The 25,471-nt window shown below is 46.7% G+C and overlaps 1 protein-coding gene across 1 annotated transcript in view; it reads left to right on the top strand.

The window, feature by feature from the left end:
- COL23A1 (collagen type XXIII alpha 1 chain) overlaps window positions 1-25,471 on the top strand; it is a 178,211-nt gene that overhangs the window by 148,926 nt on the left and 3,814 nt on the right. Inside the window, exons 6-28 of the mRNA XM_068205849.1 lie at window positions 1,762-1,788; window positions 3,610-3,636; window positions 4,268-4,294; window positions 8,816-8,887; window positions 10,136-10,252; window positions 10,704-10,739; window positions 11,252-11,278; window positions 11,678-11,704; window positions 12,814-12,858; window positions 13,442-13,504; window positions 14,780-14,824; window positions 15,291-15,368; window positions 16,652-16,705; window positions 17,425-17,469; window positions 17,944-18,033; window positions 18,375-18,446; window positions 18,760-18,801; window positions 19,665-19,691; window positions 20,116-20,187; window positions 20,280-20,333; window positions 20,598-20,624; window positions 21,107-21,160; window positions 21,809-21,895. Of these exons, the coding sequence (XP_068061950.1) occupies window positions 1,762-1,788; window positions 3,610-3,636; window positions 4,268-4,294; window positions 8,816-8,887; window positions 10,136-10,252; window positions 10,704-10,739; window positions 11,252-11,278; window positions 11,678-11,704; window positions 12,814-12,858; window positions 13,442-13,504; window positions 14,780-14,824; window positions 15,291-15,368; window positions 16,652-16,705; window positions 17,425-17,469; window positions 17,944-18,033; window positions 18,375-18,446; window positions 18,760-18,801; window positions 19,665-19,691; window positions 20,116-20,187; window positions 20,280-20,333; window positions 20,598-20,624; window positions 21,107-21,160; window positions 21,809-21,895 (1,215 nt within the window). The remainder of the gene's footprint in view (window positions 1-1,761; window positions 1,789-3,609; window positions 3,637-4,267; window positions 4,295-8,815; window positions 8,888-10,135; window positions 10,253-10,703; window positions 10,740-11,251; window positions 11,279-11,677; window positions 11,705-12,813; window positions 12,859-13,441; window positions 13,505-14,779; window positions 14,825-15,290; window positions 15,369-16,651; window positions 16,706-17,424; window positions 17,470-17,943; window positions 18,034-18,374; window positions 18,447-18,759; window positions 18,802-19,664; window positions 19,692-20,115; window positions 20,188-20,279; window positions 20,334-20,597; window positions 20,625-21,106; window positions 21,161-21,808; window positions 21,896-25,471) is intronic.

Below are 25,471 nucleotides of genomic sequence, written 5' to 3'. Positions count from 1 at the left end.
AGAGTCAATTAAATCTCCAGCCCAGACTAACAAGACATTTAAAAGTCTGCGTTAGTCTTGTCCATTCAGTGCTGTGGCTGGCCAAGAACCCCTGTGGAACCCTGATGGATATTGTTTCTCTCAAGCATTAAATGCTTTCCCTCAAACATCTTCTGAATAGGCCATTGTTTTTGCTTCTGGATGTCTCTTTGTGGACTGATACAAGAATAGCTAAAAGCTGAAAAACTGGCATTTTATATTTGAAAAAATAATAATTCTGGGACTTCTACTCCTCTGAGAAGTTGAATGTGCTGCCAGTTCTGTGCTCAGATCCCATGTCTGATCCTCTGAAAGTCAGGGAGTTGCATCAGGAGCTTCAGATGAATCACCTCAAACAATCATAGCTTCAGGAAAGAAGCTCTATGAACCTGATGCCATTTCCAGCTTTTAGAATCTAAGGAATTGAGGTGAGCTAAAGTATGGAGAAGGTGTCAGGGTAGTTTGGTTGTGACCTGCAAGCCTTTGCATTAGCAGACACAACTGCTTTATGTATATTTTTCATGACCACTATGTAGCTGTTGAGTACTGATGGTTTCTTATAAGAAAATAGTACACATCACATGAGGAATATAATCTGTGCTTGATCACTTCAGAAATCTCATGTGTGTAAAGACATCCTTGTTTATTTTCAAGTGAACTTTTCTTGCACAGTTCCCCCAGCCTTTGTAACCCAGCTACTGATGATCTGCCCAGGTCATCTGGATTTACCTCTTTTTTCTAATAGAGTTATATTCCCCAGAGTTTCATATTCCAGGCCCCATCAGCATAGCCATTGCAGACTGATTTATTCCTTATCAATGACCATTTATTCTTTATCAATGGCTCAATCAGTTCCCTAAGAAATACAGAGAACTTTGGTGCTTTAGCACTGTATCACAGTCCAAACCCCTTTAGCTTTGGTAGATCTCCATGGGCTGTAAGGTGGGAGATGTTTCATCCCAGCATGTTGGAGAAGGACGTGTATGTTCCACACGTGTGGCTGTGCAGGGCAGGCGTGGGAGGGAGTGGGAGCTGATCCCAAGGTGCAGCTTTGCAGGTGGAACTGTTGCATTTGCCACAGGCAGTGGATTTACAGTAACTGGTGTGTCACTTTGTCCCCAAAAGTGCCAGCTCCAGCTGCCGACAGGGGTAGCTTTGGCCTTAGGGCACCCGTGCTTCCTCCCTCCCCACATCCCTTATCAAAAGCAATGTTTCCTTTGGCCCAACACATTCAGTGGTTTGGTGTTAATTGAGGGCTTAAGTGCCAGAAATGCTGGGGAATTCACCATTTTCTACAATGGTGCAGCAACCCTAGAAACAGGAGACCTGAGGAAGAACTGGGATAACTGAGTGCTTCAGGAAATATGGTTCAGATCCAAGGCTGATGTGAATCACTCATGGATCTGCTCAGTTTAACCAAATCAGGCATGTTTTACTGCTGCTGTTTTTGACTTTCAAAACCTCAGGGAGTCCCAGGTGAAGTGCCAGAACAGTGTCACCTTACCCCTGTCACTAATCCTGTCGCTTCCTTTCACCCTCCTTCACACTCTGCAAATTGTTTGATGCCTCTTACTGTACCTCTGTGAAACTTTCCTGCTGGATTGCATGGATGGAGGAGTAGGTAAATCACAGAATCATAGAATCATAGCCAAAGATTAAGTAAGTAGAGTCTTTTTCAGAGCATGCCTGATAATGCTATGTTTGATTTTTTTTAATAATACTCTATTTTCCTTCCTTTTTCAGGGGCCTCTTGGCTTGGATGGCAAACCAGTAAGTAGCACTATGTGCCAAATATAACATGTCTCTGTTCATGCTGCTCCACAATAAGTAGGCAGTATCTCAACTATTACTCATTTAGTGCTACATATATAACTGTTTAGGAGGAACTATTGTACTTGGGAAAATGATTTCATGCAAGTTGGAATTCTGAGCCAGGGCTGGCCAGCAGAGCTGGAGGTGAACTTTTCTTCACCTGTCAGCTCATCTCAGCTGCCTCTTCCCCTCCTGTGCCAGCTGGGCGAGCACAGACTGCAGATGGGCATCAGGCCAAATTTGGGGAATAAGCTCCAGTAGCACATTCGAAGAGCAAAGTCAGTGATCTTGGTTGTGTGCTTCTGGCACTACAGACTGATACCATAAAAATAATTGATCCCAAAGCAGGTTCCATTTTCCTCCAAAGGACCTGAGCTGGGAACTGCTTGAGGGTGCCCAGTGTCCATGAAATACTTTTTGGAACAGACTGGATTAATTTATGAGCTGTTTTCTTGACTTCATTTTTGCTTGGAAGCCCTTTGGATATTCAGGTGCTTCATTCTTTTCTTACTTATTTTACAGAAACACAGACTTTTTTATTTTTATGCTAATTGAACCCTAGCCAGCTCTGATTCCTTCCACCGAATGGTTCCTGCAGAAGGTCACAGCTCCATATTTTGTCTCCAAACCCCATTCTCTTCCACCACCTTCACTAGAGGGCCCATATGAAATCTTTTTAAATTCTGGTCCTAAACCAAGTGGGATTTCAAAGTGGGTAAACGTCATTCAGTATTTGCAATTGAAAAGCCACTCCAGACACTTATTTCCATCCAGTTAGGGAGTGTGTTGTTATAGCCATACATTGCTGTGTTTGGTTTTAATCCCAACCCTGAGGATAGCAAATGTGAATAAAATCTAGAAATAAAGCATTAGACAAGAAAAGAAGGAAGGGCTTGGCTTTCATTAGCAAAGCCTCATGCTGGGAGTGCAGTCAGACCCCAGAGCACAGCCCTGCACCCCCAGGCTGGGGTGCCACTGCAGGGCAAGAGTGAGACCCCCAGTGACAGGCAGGGAAAATCTCAGTGACAAAGCAAACTTATCACACAGCCAGACTCAAAACAGACTGCTCATGATCTCTTCCATGAGAGTAAGGGGCCAGCAGCCTTGCTCAGAGAAAAACAGTGGGAGGGAGGCTGCATGGGAATGCTGCTGCCGCTGCTGCCGGCCTCTCCGCTGACCTTCCCCCACTGGGTCCCACTTCAGCACACACTGTGCATTGGCACCAAGGTTTGGTACTTTGCTGTGCTGGAAGGCAAATGCAGAGCAGACACATCAAAGTGCTGCTCTCGGGTTCTCTCGGGGGCTGCAGTGCTTCTGCCTGTCCTACAGACAGCTGCTCAGAGGGAAGATGAACGATGCCTTCAGCCAATAGGCCAAAGAAAGCAGCCCCTCCTCCTTGTTTATTTCAAACAGATGTATAATTGTTGTAATGATACAGTGAGCATGTGCTTTTTCTAGAAGTGATTTAATACCTCAAGATATCTTTTACATCTACTTAGAGTCATGTGGTGGCAAGCTGCTGTCACACTGCCTGCCCTGCTCTGGTCCTTCTCCATACTCTGTCCTGGCAGGAGCAGGCAGGACCTCGTGGGTGTTTTTTGGTAAAGTGTTGCTCATGTCAAACACTGCACAACTTTAAACAGTAACATGTATTCCTTAAAATAATAGAGAATGTGGCTTAGGTTTGTAAATTGTTGAATGTGATTTCCTTGGTTTTAATGTCATGTGCATTGGTGATTCTTCTGTTCCTTAATTTGGATTCTTCTTATGTGTTTCCAGGGACCTCCAGGACCAAAAGGGGAAAAGGTAAAGGCTGCATTAACATGTGGATTTGGGGGAAGCAGTTCCTGAATATCCTCCTGTTGCTGTAATTCTTTCAAGTTCAGGTTGCCCCAATAACCCAGCTGTTAGAGTGGGTTCACACATTGCTCTTGAAAAAGCTCCAGGAAGGGGAGGGCAGGAAGAATTTGCAAAAAACGGTCGGGGGACAAGTGTGGTCTTAAAGCACATCTCTGCTATAGGGTTCTGGGAAGCCACTAAGGGTGATGAGAATATAAAACTCTTCATTCCTCCAAGAGACCTGGGCTCCATCGCTCTGTTTGCATGACACCCGTGCAGTCAGAGGAGCCAAAGAAGGTCATTACTGAAAGTGAAGTTAATTTTCACATGTGAAGGACATAAGCAGTTGCGAGGAGAGCCTTAGAGTTGGAAACAAACTACTATTTCTGATTTATTATCTGCTTCATTGCCTGCCAGGGCAAAATCTTTCCCTATTGTGTTGTCTCAAAACCTTCTCCTCCCTCATTTTAAATACATTAAACAATAGGACTCTTGCTACTTCCCTTGTGTGCTGTACCCGTGTCCAGCTGACCCTGTGCTCAGCCCTTCAGGGTTGAGATTTGAACTCTGACCCTTTCCTGTTTTTCCTGATTTGCAGGGGGAAGCAGGAGACATTGGCCCAAGGGTAAGTAGTGACACAGCACACTGATTTATTCTAAAATCCGGTTGGGTTTAGTCACTGCACAAAACAAAGCCCTGCTGGGGCAGTATGGTAACAGTTGTGGAAATGTTTAATTTTGCCTCTGGAGCTCTTTGTGGTGGTGGTTTTCCTGACTGGCCACGAGGAAAAAGGAATTGAAGATCTTTGGGTACCTCATGGAGGGTTTTGCTTCTACTGAGCCTTCTCATCCTTGATTTCCTCTTCCAGTATCAGAGACAGACTCCATGTTTCTCTTGAAGTTTCTCCTGAGGCTGGGCTCTTTATTTGTTTGCATTAGAGCACCAGTATGTGGGGGTAGGATCTGGTGTCCCAAGGAGAGGTCCAGCACAGAGTCGTGCAGGATGGAACATTCCTCCTCCCTTGCTGAGCTCCCCACCTGGGAGCAGGAGGACATCCACGTGATATCCAGGCTGCCTTTGAAAATAAAGGGGTTAAAGTAACTGTATGATGAGGGAAAACTCTTTTGGCTGTAGCATACAGAAATTAGTGGAATTTAATGAAATTTCCTCTCATGGAGCAGCATGCAGTTGAGATTTACTGAGATAAATCAGGATAGGTCTCCACGAGACACAAGGGGGATGTGGCCCATGTTGGGGATGAGATGGGAGGCTTCCCCACGAGGTGTGGGCTCTGTTGCAGAGGTATTTCTGAGGTGTGGTCGTCTGTGGATTATGGGCACCTGCTGGAAACCCCATAGTGGGGATGTATTGGGATCCTGGTGTACCTGTCACTGTAGGAGGCTGGATTTGGAGCTGGCACTCAAGAGTTGGCTGACCTGGGTTAGATGTCATTGCTGGAAACATAACCTGGACCTCAGCAGTTAATGTTGAGTAGAGATGCTTCAGAGACATTTTTCTTTTTTCCCCTGGAGGTTGTAAAATCACTCTATGAAGTTGGTATCATATTCTGAAGCAGCTCCCAACTGCCTTGGGTGTGTTTGGAAATGTCACCCTGGGGCTCAGAGAGCCCCTAAAATTTCTCAGATAGATTTACGGCTGTGTGCTGAAGGAGGGGCTCGGCGTAAGGCCTCACTTTGCCCGAGTGCCCACCCACGTTCTCAGAACAGGCTTTAAGAGGTGATTCAGCAGCACAGGGACGCGAGTTTTCACTTCTTGGCCAGGGCTGTGGGTGACTTTGGGGCTGGCAGCTCGGGAATGCTGGAGGAGGTGCTGCTCCGGCTCCAAAGGCTCCGTGCTGCCAGGTGCTGTGGATCTCACCTCCTGCTGCAGGGGATGCTCTGGGACAGGCTCTGTCTGGACCTTCAGGGCAGGTACCAGTTCTCAAGGTAACACTTGTCCTTTGTTTTCATCTACCAAGAAAAATGTGCTGGGTTTTGGGGACATATTTTGTCCTGATCTGCATTTGTCTAGATTTTGCTTCAGTTTTTGATTTATTTATGACTTGTTGCAGAACAATGAGAAAAAGACTCAAACAAAAATTTTGGAGAAAAGAGAGAGAGAAAAGCCCGGCAGAACCATGCAAAAGTAGACCTAAAAACAGGTGCCTGACTTTGAAAATAGCTCCCTTTATGTCTCCAGACACTCAGGGCTGTGAATAGGAGGCAAAACTTCTTAATATCATCTGGTCTAGATTACTTTTTATTTCTGAATTTAATCTATCTTATTCCTCAAGTTGCAGTGGTGGCTTTGTTTAGCTGATTTTGAAAGATGTGTCAATGCAACTCACTGCATCAATGGGAAGATAAATAACTAGAAATGTATGCAGTGCCCTCTTCCTTGTAAATGGTCATGTCCATGGGCTGTGGAATGAGGATAGAGTGTGTCAGTGAGCACTGAAACACTGTCATTAGCAATGATGGATTGAAAGAGAATAATCCTTGGGGTGGCTTTGGAGGGACTGTCTGTGGTGGGAGTGAGGTGATGGCAATTAGGGATTAGCTACTGACTCTGCCCATGTCTGCACTGCTTCTCTTTCTGTAATAATCACCTGCCAGCAGCATGGACAAAACCAGAGATTATTGCATGTTGGAGTGTGCCTGGTAGGAGATGCTGGAGGGTGATTTTGGAAAGCTGAGGAAGGAGATCACCTTGGGTTGTCTTCATCACTGAATGCTCCTTGTTGTAAGCAGCATGAGGAAGGATGCTGTGCAGCTTCACCTGCTCAGGGTGGGGAGTAAATGTGCCCAAATGTACTGACAGAATGCATGGAAGTGTATTTACAGGGAGAAATCAATAACAGGTCCCCTCTGCTCTTGGGAGGATAGAGAGAGTTGAAGCAGGATGATGCCAAGGTTGGGACAGCTGTGCCCTGATATTCGTGCCTGTGCTTCTCTCTCACGATCAAATACATTGCTGCACCCCTGGAAAAGACTGGTTTTATAAGCCTGACTTGCTCCCTGAGCTGGCACTGGGCCAGCTGCTCTGGATTTATGAACTCAGCCGGGTGATCTTGTTCGTACTGACAGATGAAATGTTTAGACAAATGATGGGGCTGAGGAATCCCTGCACATCTGGGCCAGTGCCTGTGGCAGCAGCACCAGCTTTGCTCTCCAGAGGGGAAAATCAGCTTCAGCTGGTGAGAGAACTGCTCTGTCTGCAGTGGCCCACGTGGCACATGCCTGCCCGTGGCCAGTGCTGATGGAGATGGCTCCAGCATCTCCTGTATCTGGAGCTGCTGGGGGCAAACACTGGCGTGGCTGAGCCAGCTCTGCAGCTCAGTGCAGACACAAAAGGAGCTTTTGCTCCCTTGTTTTCTGCAAAATTATAACTGCTGGCCAAGCTCATACTGCAGATAAAAACTCAGCACAGGAAGCATCCTGCAGAGCTTTCTGTGACAGTCAACAGACACCTATGGATACTTTTATTATTTGCTGACTTTGGAGTGTTATGTTTGAAATGGCTACACTGAGGACTCTAAACCTGGAGATTATCAGTGTTCAAGGTTTCTGTGCTTCAATATTGCATTGCTTGATGGGATCAGACCCAATGGCCTGTTAGCCCAGTGCTTGCAACCTGATGCTCTGGGAATTGTGGAGCAGGAATATGTTACTCCATCACACTTAACACCTCTCCTGGAGCCTGGCTCTCTACAGCCTGGATGTTTCCTGAACCAGGGATGGTGTCTCTCTGTTCCATATCCCTCAGGGCTGTTCACCTCTCATGGGCCCATCTATAACAGGAGCTGTTTAAAATTAAACAGGTGATGGCTGGATTTAGTGGGATATGGTGCATTTGGCCACGGAGCAAATGCAAATTATTATTTTCCATTAAAACAGATAGGACTGGGCTTGGAATGTGCTTATTTGGATGATGCTCACCAGTCTGAGCGACAAGAAAAAAATTCAGTTCCTGTTTTGCTCTGTGGGGTTTTATGAAAATCCCACTTTATGTTCTTTTGTACTTTATGCACATAATGTGCCACAGAACTGTGTCCCTTCTGTCTACCACAAAACCCTTTGCTCTCAGTAGAGTCTTTTTGTGGTTTCTGTAGTATTTGGAAGACCTGGCCATGTGCAAGGGTTCTGTGTCCTCATTAATTTTAATTTCTCAGTATTTCAGTGCTGTTCTTCCCAAAAGTAGCTGTGTTTAACTGAATGTTGAGCTTAAAGCCCCTCTCTACATCTTGAAAAAAATTCTTGGTAGGGGCTGATTTTCTGGGGTTGATTCGTTCTTTCTGACTTTACTTTTTCCCTCTCTTCTTGACATGATGGTGTTAAAACATCTGTACTGGGAGGCTGGGCAGGAGGTGGCCTTGCCAGTGCATTATTTCCCCAAAACTGAGGTTTGGGGTTATCTGTTATTGGTGTGCAAGGTTTAAAAGCTCTTTGGCAATTTGGAAAATAGGTTTGTTCCCCAGAAACCTCCAAAACCCCTCCTGGAGGCTTTGCTGTGTGTTCCCACAGGGCTTCTTGTGGCTTCACTCCACACTCTTGATTCTCCTATGGATGGGTGGATGGGGGAAAGGGAGATGCACGTGGTGTCGTGAGAAAGGAAATGTCTTCCTGCTTCTCCCTAGACAGATGAGTGGAAAGGCTAAAACACAATAGCAATGACTACTGATACAGTCTAAATACATTGTTTTGCATCGTATAAATCTGGGAGATTTATCTGCAATTTGCAGGCTGGGAATACATCAGTATTCATTTGAGCCTCTGAAAACAAATACAGTATTTGGTCTCAGGGAAATGCTGGGATATATCATCCCCTATGGGGTTTACTGGAATAATACTCTTTATTCTGCAGTAGGGGAATCTTTGCCCCAGCTGCTTTGAATGTCCTATTGTGCAGTAAACTAGTGAAAAAATACTTGTTTCCCTCAGTCTGTGTCCTCTTACAAAGATCCAGTGTACCCAGAACCTTAAACCCCAGTTTTGGCTACCTGGACTATTACTTTCTAATGTATCAACTAGTTATTAAATAAAAAAAGTTATATATTGCTGCAGCCTTTAAAACTCACTCTTCTGCTGTGCTTTCATCTTAAACTGCTGCTCGTTCTTCTTCTGCCTCCCCCTTTCCCTGGATATAGATGGTTTTTCCCCACCTCAATCATGGATTCCTGGCTAATGATCAGCTTGTCTTTAGCCGGCGAGTGCTCAAGGTAGACACCAAATCTGCTGCCACTGGCTTGCTGTGATTGAGCTGCTTTTGCTTTCTCTTTCTGGCTGACTGTTGCTATTTTAAATTGCCACAACCATGGCTGTGTTTAGAGATACTTGTTGGGAATTTTAACTGAAATCCCATTGGAATTTAGGGGGTAGACATTGCCAAAGTAAAGGGGCATAAAACTAATAGATTTTAACATTTGGTTCTTTTTGAGATTTGGGAATCAAGAGGCAAAGTCTTGTAAATTTGATCTAAACAGTGTTGGTATTGTAAAATAAAATGCATCAAAACTAGAGTAATCTAAATCCTTGAACTCTAAATGGGACATTGTAACTATGAAAAATTCAATGGGAGACTCAACTTGACATAATTGGTTGCAGTGTTCAGCATTTGCAATTGGCCTTTAAAAAAGGATGCAAGTGATTTAGGAGCCCAGATCTTGTTGAAAGGCCATGGGACTTGTGCTGCTAAGTCACTTAAGGACTTCTGAAAAATCCCACACTTGTCCCTGATTTGAGGGTGGACCGCATATTAAACCCAGCCCTCTGACTGCCTGGTGGTGACTCTCCCAGATGTTGCTAAAAGATTTACGAGGCCGCCTTTCCCATTGTGCAGCCGCATGGAAGGGCCGGGCCGGGCCCTGGGGCTGGGCTGGGCTGGCTGGTGGGGGGCCAGGAGCTGATTCCCAGCCTGGAGCCCCACAGGATGCTCCCCTTGGGAATGGCACCCGCCAGACCCACAGGGACACAGCCAGTTCTCTGCACCCAAAATCCGCAGGGAGCGAGTGGCTCGGGAGGTTCATGTGTGACCGTGGCTGTCCGTAGAGGATGAATTTAAGCAGTGCCACTTTTTGGTGTGGTTTTCTGGCGTGGTGCACTGAGCTGTGGCAGTGTGTGCATGCTCCCTGCCAGCATGTTGTGAGCCTGGGCTGCTCTGTGTGCTGTTGGGTTGGTGGATTCCATGCAGGCAATCACTGGGTCAGGGCTTAAGCAGATTAAATCTCGTTGTCGAGCACAATCCTGGTTGAGGAACCAGACCCAAATGGCATGAATTGGCAAGCTCACTTTCATCTTTCCCAGCTGCCATTGGGAAAGGTGGAAGTTAAACAGTTGGAAGGTGCAGTTAAATTTCCCTGGGACAGCAGAGGCCAGGGTGCTGTGGCCCAGGGATGCAGTGCATGTGTTGTGGACACCCTGAGACCACCCCTGCTTCGTCTCACCATGTCTGTGTGAACTTCTTCCAGGGTGATCAAGGTCGAGATGGAGCCATGGGCCCCCCTGGTCCGCCAGGACCCCCAGGTGCCCGGGGGCCTCCTGGTGACACGGGAAAGGATGGCCCAAGAGGACCTCCAGGCTCCCCTGTAAGGACGGGAGATGCGCAGCGAGCACGTACCAGGCAGTTCCCACCCCACGAGGGGCAGCAGGGTGAAGGGTGTCCCCTTCCCCAGTGCTGCCACCACAGCCACTGAGTCCCCAGCCTGAGCCACAGCTGGGCTCCAGAGGCTGCTCATGGAGCAAAGCCTTGGGGTGTGGGGCAAGGGAGCAGGAGGGGACCTTCCATCTCACATTTTGGAGCAAAGAGCTGGACCTGGGGCGTGTATTTGCAGGTGCTGGTTGTAACTCACAGAGCCAGGAGATCTCCTCCCCAGTTCATACCTTTTGGACAACCTGTTGCAAATCTGAAGACCACTGGCAGTTTATTTAGTAAAAAAATAGGCAAAAGCATAAGACAGTGGAACATTCTAATTATCACTGATCATTTTGGAGAATGAGGGGTAATAGTTTCAGTGTTGGTCTTTTTATTTTTTGCAGGGTTTCAAAGGCGAGCCAGGAGAGGATGGAGTCATGGTCAGTATTGCCCAGAAGCACCTGTGTGTGTGCCCCTCACCCCCGCTGTACATCACCCTTCAGCTCACTGCAGTAAGGGGGTTTGTGTCATTGCTTCGGGAGGACAAAAAACCCTCATGGAATTAGAAGTGCCCTAAAATGGATGTTTGTCCAGGGCTACCTGTGCCTGGGGAGAAAAGAGGCCAGTTTTTGTGTCTCTTTGGCTCTTCTGGAGGGATGTGGTGCTCCAGTATCCTGACTCTTGCTCCTCTGAAGGCACCTGGCATTGTAACTCCAAATTACTACGGTTTACATTGGATAAAAAGGTGTTTATTATACATAAAATTCATGAACCATAAAATGATATTATTTACTGGGAGCAGAGAACAAATACAGCTCTATTTGTAAGGGAAGATGAGAAGTTGACATCTATGTAATTTTTTTTTCTTGGAACTAAAATACTCTTAGAAATGCTTTTATCCTGTTTTACTATGTTTTCAAACAACTAAACTGATCACTCTTATATTCAACAGGGTGCCAGAGGACCTCCAGGACCAAAGGTGGGTAATAATCTGTCAAATTATAACATGAATTCTTGAAATAATGCTGCATAAGAGGGGTGGGGATGAAAATAAGCGTTTTGCAGTGGACTTGAACCCATTGAGATATATCAGATATAAAATTCCAAGGCATTGACTGGGGGTGTCTGAATGTGTCGCTTCCTCAATATCACACCACTGCCCATGCTCAAAACTGGAAATGGGGCTGGCAGGAGCTGCAGGAGGCTGCAATCTGCTGTGCTGGGGCAATGTGCTTTCTTGCATTTGGGGGAGATAAATATGGTCAGCACAAGCCAAGTATTTTAATTTTACAATTAATTTTTTATTATCCACATAATTTGCCTTATTTTCTGTCATGTACCTAAATTTTTTTCTCTTCTGTTGATGTTGCTGTTGAAGGGTGAGCCTGGTGTCCAGGGGAAAAAGGTAAAATGGTGATTTTTTTTTTTTTTAATTTTTTTTCCTTTGCTTTGCTCTGTGCTTGGCTAGGGAAACCATTGCCAGAGACTGGTGTAGAAGCTGTGGTCATGGCTATCCACACCAACCCTTCCCTGTGTTCCCTCAGTTTCCCTCCCACAGGATCCTGGGGCTGGGCATGGCTGTGCCTGCAGCCTGGCTTTCATTTCCACAAGCAAACCAGAAGCTGCAGCCACATCTGCCCAACAGACAAAGAATAAAACAGCAAATGCCAAGCAAAGCAGTCTCGAGCCCTTTCTCCGCAATAATTCAATGAACCAAGAGGTGCCTGGAGGATGTTCTCTGCCCAGGGAATGGTTTGGAATTCCTGGGGTGGCCATCACCAAGCAGCACTGCAGTCCCATGGGAAATGTCCTCTTGAGGGCCAGGAATGCTGCTTGGGTGTGGCATTGAAGATTGTGAGAGATTCACACCTCCAAGCTCTCCACATCGTGGTGCCATCAAGAAGTGGATAAATCACTGCCTTTAAGTGAAGTCAGAGCACTGACAGGGCCCAGCCTTCCCCTCCTACTGATTTAGCCCAAAACAGGGGTGGCCATGGGTGTTTTTCAGGCCAGAATTTGGCTTAAGCATTTCATAACTGGCTGGTAAAACTAACCTCACCAGCACCCATGGAGTGGTTTTACTCCAGGAGAACAACAAAGCACAAGCGAAACCAGAAAACCTCCTCCGGGCAGAGGGTGTAGGTGACTTGTGATGAAGTCCATGAGGATGGTGGCAGCTACAGGATGTCTTTGGGACCCCAAAAGCCTTAAAGAATTTAATGTTTAGTTTCTCTTGAAGGTGGGAGAAGACCTTTGCCAGGGCCTGCTGTAAGCAAATTCTGGAAGATGCCCATCCACCTTCCCAGGAGCAGGGGAGGCAGAGGCAGGGCTGGGTGGGAGCAGGGGACCATGCTGGAGCCTCCTGTGCTCCTTGCTGCAGCTCTCCCCTGGTTGCCTGCAAACCTGAGTGGGTTTTGGGTCTGTGCAGCACTCAGTGAGGTAAAATGATGTGTTGGAACCTACTAAGTGTGTACAAGGTCTGTGTATTTCACTTTTTGTATTTTGTTCCATCAGGGTGATGATGGGATCCCCGGGGAACCAGGACTTGTGGGCCCTAAGGTATGTTCTGCTCTGTGTCCATCTAACGCATGTGTTGGGCAGCATCTTTTGCTGTCTGGGTTTTGGCACTATATCACAGCTGGGGCAGGATGAGAAACATTTCTCCTCTGGTGTGGAAAAAGATCAAAAAACTGTGAGGGTGGTGAGACCCTGGCACAGGCTGCCCAGAGCAGCTGTGACTGCCCCATCCCAGGAAGTGTCCATGGTCAGGCTGGACAGGGCTTGGAGCAACCTGGGACAGTGGAAGGCGTCCCTGCCCATGACAGGGGGTGGAACTGGATGACCTTCAAGACCCCTTCCAACACAAAACACTGTGAATTTATTATTCTATGCTGTGGTTTTGGGCTATGCAGCTTCATGGCTGAACACACCACCCGCAGCCAAACTGCTGATTCTGAAAGCTTCGCTTTTATCTCAAAAACTCCCCATTTGCACCTGGGCAAGGTGATGTGTTTCACAGCTGAAAGCGGAGCTCTGCTCCCTCGCGTATGTAAAATGAAGATAAATCAAGAAAATGATAACCTGAAGAAATCTTTTCTCCATCTTCCCTGTGCAGCATTTGTCTAAATGGCTTTGTTTTCAGGGAGAGAAAGGAAGCGTGGGTCCCAAGGGAGACAACGGCACGGATGGCTTCCCAGGACTAAAGGTAAGGAAAAGCTGGAACTCTGGGCACAGCGCTGCTGAGGCACAGGCTTCCAGCTGAGGAGGTGTTTTGGGCCTTTACCTTCTAAAAGCCTCATAAACTGCCAAAACTGACACAAAAGGAGTGAGATTAAGAGTGTTTGAACTTTTCCTGGTGATTTGATGAAAGCTGGGTTCAAGCAGAGATCAGTATAAGAGCTTGTAAGTCATCTACTTGCACATTTTCCACTGAATTGCCTTTTTCCTCAAAAACTGTAGAATTCTGATCACATTTTGATCCCATGTTATTGATGGTTGTGGAATTGCTTCAGAGCTGCAAGCACTTGTGAGCTGTCCTGTCCTCCTGACCTCCAAAGCTGCTGAGAGATACAATTAGACAGCCTGGGTTTGTTGGGTGGTGCTGAGGAGACCTGGACAGCGTCTGTGGGCTGTTATTTACCCCCTCAGCTGCTTTGTGTTCATTAGGATCTGGATGCACTAATATTTTGTGTATCAAAGAGTCGTGATCCTTTATTGGGCAAGACAGTGTGTGAGGAAGAATGAGGGCTATGGTGAACCTTAGTAAACTTTTTCTAGAACCATAGGAGCAGTGCTGATTGAATTTAGGTTTCTCTCTATACATTTTTACCATTTTTTACTTTTTGGAGAGCTTTAATTTGGTCAGCAAGGGGATCAACATGGATGTGACAAATGGGACATCTTTTGAATCCTGAACAGAATTTCAGGTCATTACTGTAAGGGTACTATGACTTTTTAAAACCCTCCAATTAAAAAAAAAAAATGAAAAGAAAGGGAGGGGGGGAAAAATAAAAAAGAGGAAGAAAAAAGGAACAGTTTGGCACTGAACTTTTCCTTAAACTCCCCCTTGAAAATGCTTTAAACATCTCAGCTGAAACTTTCCACATGCAAAACTCAGCCTGAAGCAAAGGGAGCCATGTGGAACCAGCACAAAGTGATGGAGCTCGGCACACTCGGAGCAGGGAGAGGAGCTGGAGGGCAGCACAGGCCATACAGGGAGCTCAGCCCCGAGCTGGCCCCTCCACTCCCCCTGCAACGAGACCTCCTCTTACTTCTCTTGTTGTTACACCAACATTGTTTTTTGCTAAATATATTCGCTCTCAGGTCAAATCTATTTTCTGCTAGGAAAAGCAGTCCCTTGTTGTTGTCTTAGTTTTTCTTAAGCTAAAGCATATCTTCTTGTGTGGATACAGTATTTTTAAGATAAATATTTTATGTTTTCCTTGGTCTCATTGAAAAAAATGTGATTTTGGATTTTCAGGGTGAACCTGGAGAGAAGGGAGGAATTGGCTCCATTGGACCCCGGGTATGGATATTCAGGATTTCATTTTGGAGCTGTGTATTTTTCTCAACCTTAGCTGTTCCCCACCACCTCTTTCTGCTCAGTGTGTGGATGAATTTCTTCAGGATCTGTTCAGTGTCAGAAAATAGAGATGGTGCATATTTAAACAAATGATAGCACAGGTACTAAGTGCTGGCATGGGAAATCAGTCAAGTCCAATTTTCTTATACTCATGACCATTCTGTGACCCTTTTTTCTGCAAGAGGGAAGCTGGGAATAGGGGCAATCAAGTGAGGATTTTTATGCTCTTCTCCATTACACAAATTGATGGCCTTTTGAGGTTTGACAGTTCCAGCTGTCAGACTAAAGACTGGTTAAATCCACGGTGTTTGTAAGGTGATAACCCCCAAATGCTGCGTGTCAGGTTTTGCTTTCATACCAGCCACCTCTCCATGCTGTAGGATTAAATAGGATTCATCCCTGCCTGCAGGGTCCCCCTGGGCTGAAAGGGGAGCAGGGAGACACCGTCGTCATCGACTACGACGGCCGAATCCTGGATGCGCTCAAGGTAAGCCCTGCACCAAGGCTCGTGGGAAAGCACTGAAATCTGCCAAGCTCTGCCACGGTGACATTGTGACAGTGTGTCCACCCTTGCCCTGTGTCTCCTCCTGAGGTTTCTGTCTTGGCACAGAGCTGGTTGGAAGGGAAGAAAGAGCAGATTGCATCTGGGGGCTGAGGATATTTAGCCTGTAGCAGCAAAAGTGGTGGCAGAGCTCGATGGCAGCAGTTGGGATGTGGGAGGAAGGGGAATGGCACCCGAGCCTTAACCTGCCCAACTGAACAGTGCCCTGACCTTTTCATTAGGATGAAATAAGCTGAATAGAATAAATACTTAATTACAGACATATTTGAGAACCATCCTAATTGTTTTATAACAGGCTGCAGGGATACACAAAGTTCTGGTAATTTCCGTTTGCCAGATGTCCGCATGGCACGCAGCTTTGGGAGTGGAGTGCAGTGGTTGGAGAGGCTCCATCAAATGTCTGGAGGCTTCATCTGCTGGACCCAGACCCTGTCCCTTGTTCTGCATGCAGAGACTGCTGAGGGGCACATCACTGAACCTCGCTAACTTTGCTGTTTTCCTGCTTATTCGTTGTTTGGAGTGTTTGTGCACTGACCTGTCTCACGGACAAGGCTCTGGAAAGGCTTCCAGTGTGACTAAGTGTAACAGCATTTGAGTGTGCAGCCGTGGAGAAAGGTGCTCCAGGATATGATACTGGTTTGGCTTTCATCTAAGCAAGACCACAAATTTTGCTGCTTGAAATAATTTGCAAGTTGGAAAATATTTGTTCATCTCAAGGTGGTTTGTGGTCTTTGCATCCAGCAGCGCCCAGGAAAAACAACTTTTTAAGTGTGCACGGTTTTCCTGTTGTTAGTGCTCACACAAACTCTTTTTTTTCCCCTCTTTTATTGCACCTCCCTGGCTGGCTGACACTGTTTTCAGCATGATGCTTCTTCCCAGGCTGGCTGGCTGGAGCAGGCAGGATGCAAAAAAAACCCATCAGATTGGCGTCCCACCTCCAACTAAAGGCATTTTGCCTCTTAGCCCATGTCTTTGCAGCTGTACACCTGGCTCGCCCCCACTGTGTTCTGTTCTGCATGAACAGCCCCGTGGCAGAGGCACCTCGGGCACTCTGTGTCAGCTGAGCTCATCTCGGTGCTCAGGCAATCCCACCCACCCGAGTGTCTCTGGCAGATCGTGGCTGGGAGCTGCTCATCCCCACAGCACGAGGACAGCGTGCCATGTCCATGCTAGTTGTCATCAAGGCTGTTTTGTTTGCTCTGTTTCAGGGTCCACCAGGTCCCCCAGGGCCACCGGGCCCCCAGGGCACTCCAGGTCCCAAGGTGAGCCTGACCTCTGCCAAGCAACATGGTCGTTAGTAGCTCTCCATGAAGAGTCTCCCAAGCCAAAATAAGGCAGTTGAAGGTGCCTGCAGAGGAGTTCGAGGCTGTGTCTGCTATTTAGCCCTTTCTCTGGCTGAAAAAATGGTGGCTTTCACATAAAAGCCAAAATTTTGTTGACCTGTCTCTGGCCTTCTTCCAGAGGATGCTGTCCCAGATACAAGTCCAGCCCCAGTTCCACACCTGACAGACAAAATGCCAGCTCCTCTGAGACTGCCCCATTTGTCTGTGGCAGGAGGCAGAAGTGAGAGGGGCTGGCAGTCCCATGGCTGTGCTGAGCCACCCTCATTCCCACCCTCCCTGTGGGCTGTTTACTGTCCCAGCACTGTGTCCCAGGCCCTGCTGTCCTCCTGCTTCACAAGCAATAATCTGTAACCTGCACCCAGCTGTTTCTTAGAAAGAATAATGTAATTTGTAGAAAAGTATCTCTTGAAATAATAGGATGGAACAGGATTTTGGTGTGTTTTGAGTTCTCCGTGCCAATATTCATCAGCTGGTGATGCTGGTGGGTCACTGACACCTCCTTGGTCCTAAGCCTGGCAGTGGCAAGCCCATAACCAAAAAAGTTGCGTGTGAATAACTCATTTCCTTGCACAATGCTTTCCCAGGATGAATCCTTAATTTAATTTACCATGGGCTCCCCTTTCTTTGTCTCCCTCCAGGGAGAGCTGGGCTTGCCAGGTCCACCTGGAATGGATGGTGAAAAGGTGAGTGAGGCACGGCTGGATCGAGCGAGGCCTTGCCAGGAGCCAAATGAAAAGGAAGTTTCCTGTGTGTCTGAAAAGCAAATCCAGCATGCCAGGAGTGAGCTCTGCTGTGTAGGGGCAGCTGTGACTCCCTGAATTGATGGCCCTCTGCCTGCAGCCCCTGCTCTGCTCTGAGCGTGCCCATGCTGCTCATGGCCGTGTCTGCCGAGCTAAAGGGGCTCCTTTCACAAGCAGTTCATCAGATGCTGTCTCAAATCTTTTTGTAAACCTTCCCAACCCTAAATGGCTGCAGTCCCTCCTGCAGCCCAGCCAAATTCTGCTGCACCCTCAAAATTGGCATCTGTGAGGTTGAATGTTAAAACATGTTCTCATGAGCTCGCGATGCAGAGAGGAACAGCAGAAAGGCAGAAGTGGCTGTTGTAGGGGGTTGTTTTAAGATTTCTCCTAAACATGTTGTATTCTCTCAACTTGCAGGGTCCCAAAGGAGCAAAGGGTGACCAGGGCAGCATGGGGACCATGGGGCAGAAAGGAGAAACAGGAGAAATGGGCTCAGCAGGTCCCCCGGTACGTCCCTTTGTCTGTCCCTGTCCCTCTGCTCTTGATTCTTTAATACGCTGATTTCTGCAAATGCTCAGAATGGGGCTGGGTTGGCTGATTTAAGCAATGACCTCTCCACACCACCTTACTATGAAGCTGGTGGATGTCGGAGCTTTGAATTTCCATTTCTAATCAGCTTATTTAGAATGTATTAAGGAGAGAGAAAATATTTCTTCAAAATCCCTTGGAGATGACCATGAGCATGGCTTGAGCCAAGGCTGGTGTTTAGAGGGAGACAAACCTATTTTTGTCTCATTTTTGCTTTCCTGGAAGATGCACCACATCAGTGTTACATTTTTATCTTTCAGGGAGCAGAAGGGCCAAAAGGAGACAAAGGAGAAAAAGGAGACACCGGGTCACCATGTCTGCAGAATAATCATGTAAGATCTTGGCAACATAAAGGCTCTTTCATGACACAGGATCAGGCAAAGTTGGGGGTGCAGGATACACCCACCAGTCCCATGTCCATCAGCAAAACCCAGCTGTTTTCTGCAAGTGTCTAAATGGGGTTTATTCCTTAGGGAAGAGCAGTTCACACACTTAGCACTACGAAGTTACTTTAGATTTTGTATTGGTGGTTGAGATTTTGGATGCTGCTGTTGTAATTAATTGGGCATGAAATCATGATTCTGGGCTTTGTGAGGTTTCCACTCCTGACAGCCTTGTTAATGTGCTGTTTAATTCCTTCTGCAGATCATACCTGAGCCTGGACCCCCTGGATTACCTGGCCCTATGGTAGGACTCTGGAAGTGATTCCTGCAGATTTGTTATTGTATGTGCTAAAGGACAAGGGTGGTTTGTTCTGTTTAATCATTGTGGGCTGTCTTGAATCTGGGGGAAAAAATCAGGGAAGTGCTAAAGTCTGATCTGTATTTGGAGAAATTAAAACACCCAATTTAGGAGAGAATTTCAGAGTTTATGGCTCATTTTCCAAAAATCCAAGTTGTTCCCTGGGCGAAAAGTTAAAATCTTGTGGGATGGGAAATCTGTTCCCCACCATGACAGTGTCTATATTCCCCTAAATTCACCCAAGTCACGAAGTTTTCTGCCATCAGCTGCACTGGGAGAGGATGCAGGTGGTGATGAACACACAGAGCATTTTTGAAGGAGACATCAAAGGGGTTTGGTGCCTACAGTGCTCCAAAAGGAGCTGTCAAGGACATTGGGAAGGCTGGGATGCCTCTGCTGGGTCCAAGATTCACCTCGAGAGACCATGCTTCAAAAGCTGGTGGCATTTCAGGTGGTATTCACAGCCTGGGAGGTATCCCAGCCCTGCCCAGGTGTGGAGGGCTGTGTTGGCACAATGCCACCCCCAGAGCTTCCTGTCACTTTCTTCAGCAAAACTTCTGAGGGCTCTCACTCCCCAAAGCTTGTGTTGCAGAGCTTCATTGTCCTGTGTTACACAGAATGCTCCTTTTCAGTTCCCCTGCCCCCTGATTTGATATTGGAGAACAAAATAAACTGCCACCTGCCTTGAAAATAAGTATTTGACCATTGTCAGCCTGTCATTTGAGCAAGAAATGGTTTGGGAAGGAAAGTTTAGGGTATGTTTTTAAATTCTGGGATTTTTTTCAAATGCACCACTCTCTTTCCCACAGGGTCCTCCAGGAATCCAGGGGCCTAAAGTAAGTCAATAAATTAAATGTCACCCAGTTTCCCAGCTGCTAGTGCATTATTTACAGGCTCACAAAGGCCTGTCAGCTCTGGAGACTGAGTTTTTTGTCACTGTTGTCACAACACATCCCTTGGTTACGCTGTTCAGCAGTTGGCATTTTGGAAAACAAGCCATTTTTCCTTCCAAGCATTTACAATCCAAACCCCTCCTCCAGCAGAGAGTCCTGAGGGCTGGTGAGAGCCAGGGTTTCCAAACCAAAATGCTTAAAACCTGTATTTTCAGCTATTTTCTTATGTGGTGTGGTCAAGAGCATAACATCAAGAGCAGTGTGGGTGTGAGCACCCCAGGGAAGGGGTAGGAGGTGGTGGGTGCATGGGGGGCTGCCCTGGGCAGAGCTGCCAGGGCTCCTTGGCTGATCCACTTCATTTCTTCAGGGTTTGGATGGTGCAAAGGGAGAGAAAGGTGACAGTGGTGAGAAGGGGGACCAAGGTGACACCGGACCTGCTGTGAGTTGTTTTCCCATATCTCATTTCTGGCTGTTGACAGAAACTTGTCTCACAGGAAACAATCCCAATGCTTTGTTTCTTTTTAATTTAAGGGTCTCCCAGGTGCTCCAGGGCTCATTGGTTTACCTGGTACCAAAGGAGAAAAGGTAATCACAGCTGTGGGGGAGGAGCAGGGACATTGGGGTGCAATCCTAAAATAGGAGCTGTAAAATCCTGCTGGGGGGAGTCCAGCCAGAACTGCAGAGCTGGACCAGCACTACCCTGGTGGGTGGCAAAGGAGCAGCCTCCAATCCCAGAGGCTCCTGGATGAGCCCATGCCCTCATTACCACGTTAAACCAACTGGATCTAAGTTTGTCTGCAACACCAAACTCAACACAGCACATCTTAATTTGTATTTTTACCTCTGCAGGGAAAGCCAGGGGAGCCAGGATTGGATGTGAGTATGGAAACCATTAATTATCCGTGGTAGAAATACAAGTAACACACACGTAACTTGAGATTGCTGGGAAAATATGTAGCTAACACTGTGTACACTGCTCCCCCTTAAACACAATGGCCATGGAGTGATGGCTTTAGGAAAGGGCTGAATTCAGGCCCATTGCTGGGCTGCACAGTGGAACTGCTCACCTGAAGGTGCTGCCAGGGCTTCCCTTTCCAACTGAGAATATTTGTATTCGGTTCAGTGACATGAAAATTTCTAATAGCTGTAATGTTACTGGGGTGTGGTGAAGCACTCCATTTTCCCAAGAAATTGCTGACATATCAAGTCAACAGGAAGAAAATGTCATTCTTCACTGTGGCAGGACAGGCTGGTGGCTGGAGTTGGCTCATGTTGAACTGAGCCATTCACACACTAAATTTACAAAATCTTTTCTTTTTTTTTTTTCCTTTTTTCCTACCTAAAAACTGTGGTGACAGGGTTTCCCTGGTCTCAGAGGAGAGAAAGGAGAGAGAAGTGAAAGAGGCGAGAAGGTGAGTGGGTAATGGCTGTATTGATGCTTGTGGGGCAGGACAGGCTGCTCTTTTTGGCAGGCAGTGCTGCTTGCCCTGGGAGCCACTGCTGAAAGGCCTTCTGTGCAGCCCAAGGATTTGCAAATTCCCAGCACAGGGCAGGACAGGCAGTTAATTCCTACCCACTTGGAAGGGCTTTTGCAAGCCTGCCCCCACCCCAGCCCAGCCTGACCGTTGTGGGGAAATGGAGCAGCCTGACAGCTCCAGGTTGCACAGAAATCACTGGTCTTGGTTTATAGTCCTTGGCAATGGATCCAAGTCAAAGGTTTTGCTACAGGGACCTTTAAACTAAGAGGTACCCAGGTGGAGCCAGGAGCCCAGCTGAGCACAGGGCAGTAGCTGGAAGCTGCTGCTCCCACTTGCTGTCAGATACCAACCTGGGTTCCAGCAGAAACTGCTCATTTAGTCAATCTGCTATAAAAGTATTTATTACAATATTTCCACCCAGCTTTACTGAAGATTTTCACAGTGATTTCACTGCTCAGCTGAGGTCACACTACTGCAAGTGTCCTTACTCTGGGTGAGAACTGGGACTCTGCAAGTGCTGTGGGACATGAAGCAAAGGTATTTTTTCCCCTTGCCCCTGATATCTTCCTGTTGTGCTGACAGGGTGAACGAGGAATCCCGGGGAGAAAAGGGGCCAAAGGACAGAAGGGGGAACCAGGCCCCCCTGGACTGGATCAGCCTTGTCCCGTGGTACGTCTTTCATTTCACTCATCCGAAGCACAGGCTGGGGGCTGAAAAGGAGACACAGCTTTGCAGCCAGGGAAAAGCAGGGAGGATTTGGGAGTTCTCTCTTTTGCAGTAAATCAGAGCAGATGGTTATTGTTTTCTCACTTTTCTTAATGGTTTATCTGCACTGCTGGAAGTTCACTGCTCGCTGTAAGGGCTCCTCACTGGCCAGATGGGAACAAGCCACAGCAGTAAAAATAAAGCATCTTTGTGTAAAGACCTTCTTATTGTAGTCAGGAACAATGGACCTCAGTAGAGCTCTTCAGGAGATAGTGTGAAGCTGCCGGCCTGGCTTCTGAGCATGTGTGAAATCAGGGAGTAACTGGGTGCAGGGGATGGGAGGTGATCTGAAAACAGGGCCAGCTCCATCCCTTCCCTTCATTCCTGCAAACCGAGCGAGGGATGAGCCAGGGAAAGCATGTTGGGGTTGATAGCATCACAGTTCTGCCAAGCATAAGTGATGTATGAGCTGCCCAGAAGTGCCTCTGGGAGAAGAGACCTCCCCTGGTTTCTCTGCCTGTGGCTCAGAGCTTTCCCTTCCCAGACGCACCCCAGGCCACCGCTGTGCAGCACATAGCCCAGTGGGCTTTCCAGGAAACCTCCTGGGTGTTTGAGCCTGGGGAAGCTGGAGCTCCCAAGTCCACTTCCAGAACCTCTCATTCATTAGATAGAGCCCACAAAAAAAAAAAAATCTAGAGTGGTTTATAAGAAGTTATTAGACCTGGTAAAATTTACCTCCTTTTCACTACTGTTTCTCATATAATGACTAAAACCAGAGAGATCCTTTCCCTGAAGTGCTTTGAAGCTGCAGGATGAGAAGTATCAAATGTGGAACTAAAACTGCTTAAACGTAGCTGTTTAGAACTTAGTCCGGAGGCACCTAATTAAGAGTGCCAGTTGTGCCATTCAAAAACCCATTTCTTCTCTGAACGTGTGACTTTTCTTCCCTCTCTGAGCGCAGCCATGGCAGACAAGGCTGTTGTGTAGCTCCACTACACCAGCAATAAGCTCCTTTAGTCCATATGCTTTATTTTTCCTGGAGATTGAATGTGAGCTACAATTAATTTTTTCCTCTCTCAACATGTTGGGTGATTTACATTTGTCTCTTTAGCTGCACTTTCACAGATGTGAATATCTGATTTGTGTACAGAGGATCTTTCCCAGATGACAGACTCTGCATGTCATGTGAATTCCCTACCATAAAACCACTCTGCTGACTCGCTGTGTCATCAGAAATGGAGCTGTGAAGCTCCAGACCATCATCCTTCCCCTGTGCTGAAACATGGGTGTCTGTCTGTGTAACTCCTGTGTCCTTTATCATTCTCAACAAGCAGTTATTTTTCCAAACAGGGAGATCATAGCATTGCAGGCAGCAAAAGGGACCCAGGTTTGCCAGGCCTGGATGGGGTGAGCCTGCCCTGCCCTTTGGTACAGTATCTGCTCTGTCTTGCATGGTTTGTGTGTGTTCCTGCTGCGGCCAAGCCCTGTCCCAAGGAGCAAACCCCTCCAGGGAAAGGAAAGACACAAGGCAGCAGAGCAGGGATGAGAGGTTTCACTCTGGCATTTAGGGAAGGATGCCAATGTGTTGTGCCACCTTCTTCCCAGTTAAAATGACTTTAGATAAGGAGTGTAAATCATGGGAGGTCATGCAGGGGATGCCAGTCCCTTTATGGTAACAGATGCTCAAAGTTAGATGCTTTCAAACTTTTTTTAGATGCTCAAACTCTGGTAACAGATGCTCAAAGTTTCTCTCAGTACCTATGGCCCAGTTTGGTTCCCTTCATGCCTGTGCTGCTGCAGCCCTGAGTGCCATTCCCAGCTGGGATTTGAAAAGCTTTCCTCAAACAAACAGGCAGTCCTGCAGAGCAGGGCCACTGGCACTCTGGGCATCATAAATGTTTTGCTGTGTCAGCACAGAGCTCTGCTCAGAGCTCAGGTTGAGTCCAGTGGTTATGCAGGAAGGTTCATGCTCTGCTCCCCCAAAGGGCTCTGCACCACTAGCTAAGAGAGGTCATTGTTTTATTTTCATTTTTTTAACCATAGAAAATGCTGCGTATTAGATGATTTGCAGTTGTCCTCAGAGAAACAAAAGGGCAGTAAGCTGTTTCTCTTTCAAAAAGTTAAATTACTTTCAGATGTGTCCAAGAAACCAATTCCTAACAGCAGGCCTGCTCTAACTTCTTTCTTACTCCCCAGAGATGTTCTATTTCCTAAGCATCTCCCATCTTAACTATACAGAAAACACAGGACCCATCTCTGTTGAAGGCATTGTAAACTGCAGTGGGTGATTCCTCCAATTAACTACAACATGACCAGTCAGTAAAGCACTTGTGCATCTTCCTGGTTAGTTGCACATTGGTTGAAATGTTGACTTTGTTCTGCAGCCCAGGGTGCAGTGGAGGCTTGCTGGACTTTCAGTTCAGACTTTCAGTCCAGGAGCATCGGCATGAGCCCCACACACAGCCATGAGGAGTCATTTTGGAGTCACTCGAGTGAAACATGGTAGAAAGGTGTGCAGTTTTATGATGGCCAAAATAAGTATTCTGAGTGCACAAGAAGGAGAAATGGCTCAGGGCAGAAATCAACCACCTGACCATCAGTGTTAGGGTACACTTTAACAGCAGGTCAGGACATTTTAGGTCAAACAACCACTCTGCACCTTGTCCCCTGTACCCACCACCCCCAGACAACTCTGGCAAATGTACGTTTTACCCTTTTTTTAATAGCTTTGGACCAAAATATTGACTGTGTCTGCAGAAAAAAAAATGTGTTTTCTAATAAAGGTTACAGGAAAGTATGACTTCTTACACTATGAGTAGCTGGAGAGGGTTACCTTACTTCACTGCATCTGTTTTATTGGGCATAGGCTATTTTACATATAAAATCAATACAGAATACAAAAAATGTGATGACTAACATTTACAGTAAAAAATGTAAAATTGCATTTTGACCTGTATTTGCACTAGCAGTTCTCTCTGCTGCATCCACGTCTTCCCAGCCCTAGTGAGTCTGGAGGTAGCTCTCAGGGAAGGGTCAGTGCCTGTGTGCTCTCTGTGGCTCTACATGCAGAAATTCATGTAATTGGAGATCCAAGAGTCTTAAACAAATCCAGCATCAGGAAAGGCCGCTGAAATCAGCTATTTCTTCTGAAGTGCCTTGAGAGAGTTGGTCATACACAGCTCGTTCCTCTTCTAAGGGGCTCCTTCCTTTCCCGTGTTCTCCTGGCATGAGAGCTCTTCTGGCTTTCTGATTTTTGTATGTTTCTTGTATCTCCCATGGAACAAGACAAATATTTTCACTCCCTTTGCATAGTCCACAACTCATTCTATTCTCTGAGTTCAGCAACTCAAGATTTCTTAAAGAAACTAAGTACGGCTGGATCAAATTTAACACAATTAGGATACCATCTAGGAAAAAAAAAAATACCTACATCACCTTCTCCAAGCAGAAAAGCACATTTTAACAAAAAATACATTCCCACATCATGCTTTCCATATATATATGCCTGATTGCAAAATACACTACCTTATAAAGCAGATC

Source organism: Anomalospiza imberbis, chromosome 15 (genome assembly GCF_031753505.1).
Source record: "Anomalospiza imberbis isolate Cuckoo-Finch-1a 21T00152 chromosome 15, ASM3175350v1, whole genome shotgun sequence".
NCBI classification, from domain to species: domain Eukaryota; kingdom Metazoa; phylum Chordata; class Aves; order Passeriformes; family Viduidae; genus Anomalospiza; species Anomalospiza imberbis.
Note: the sequence above shows the minus strand (reverse complement) of the source record. Positions and strands in the feature narration are given on the sequence as shown.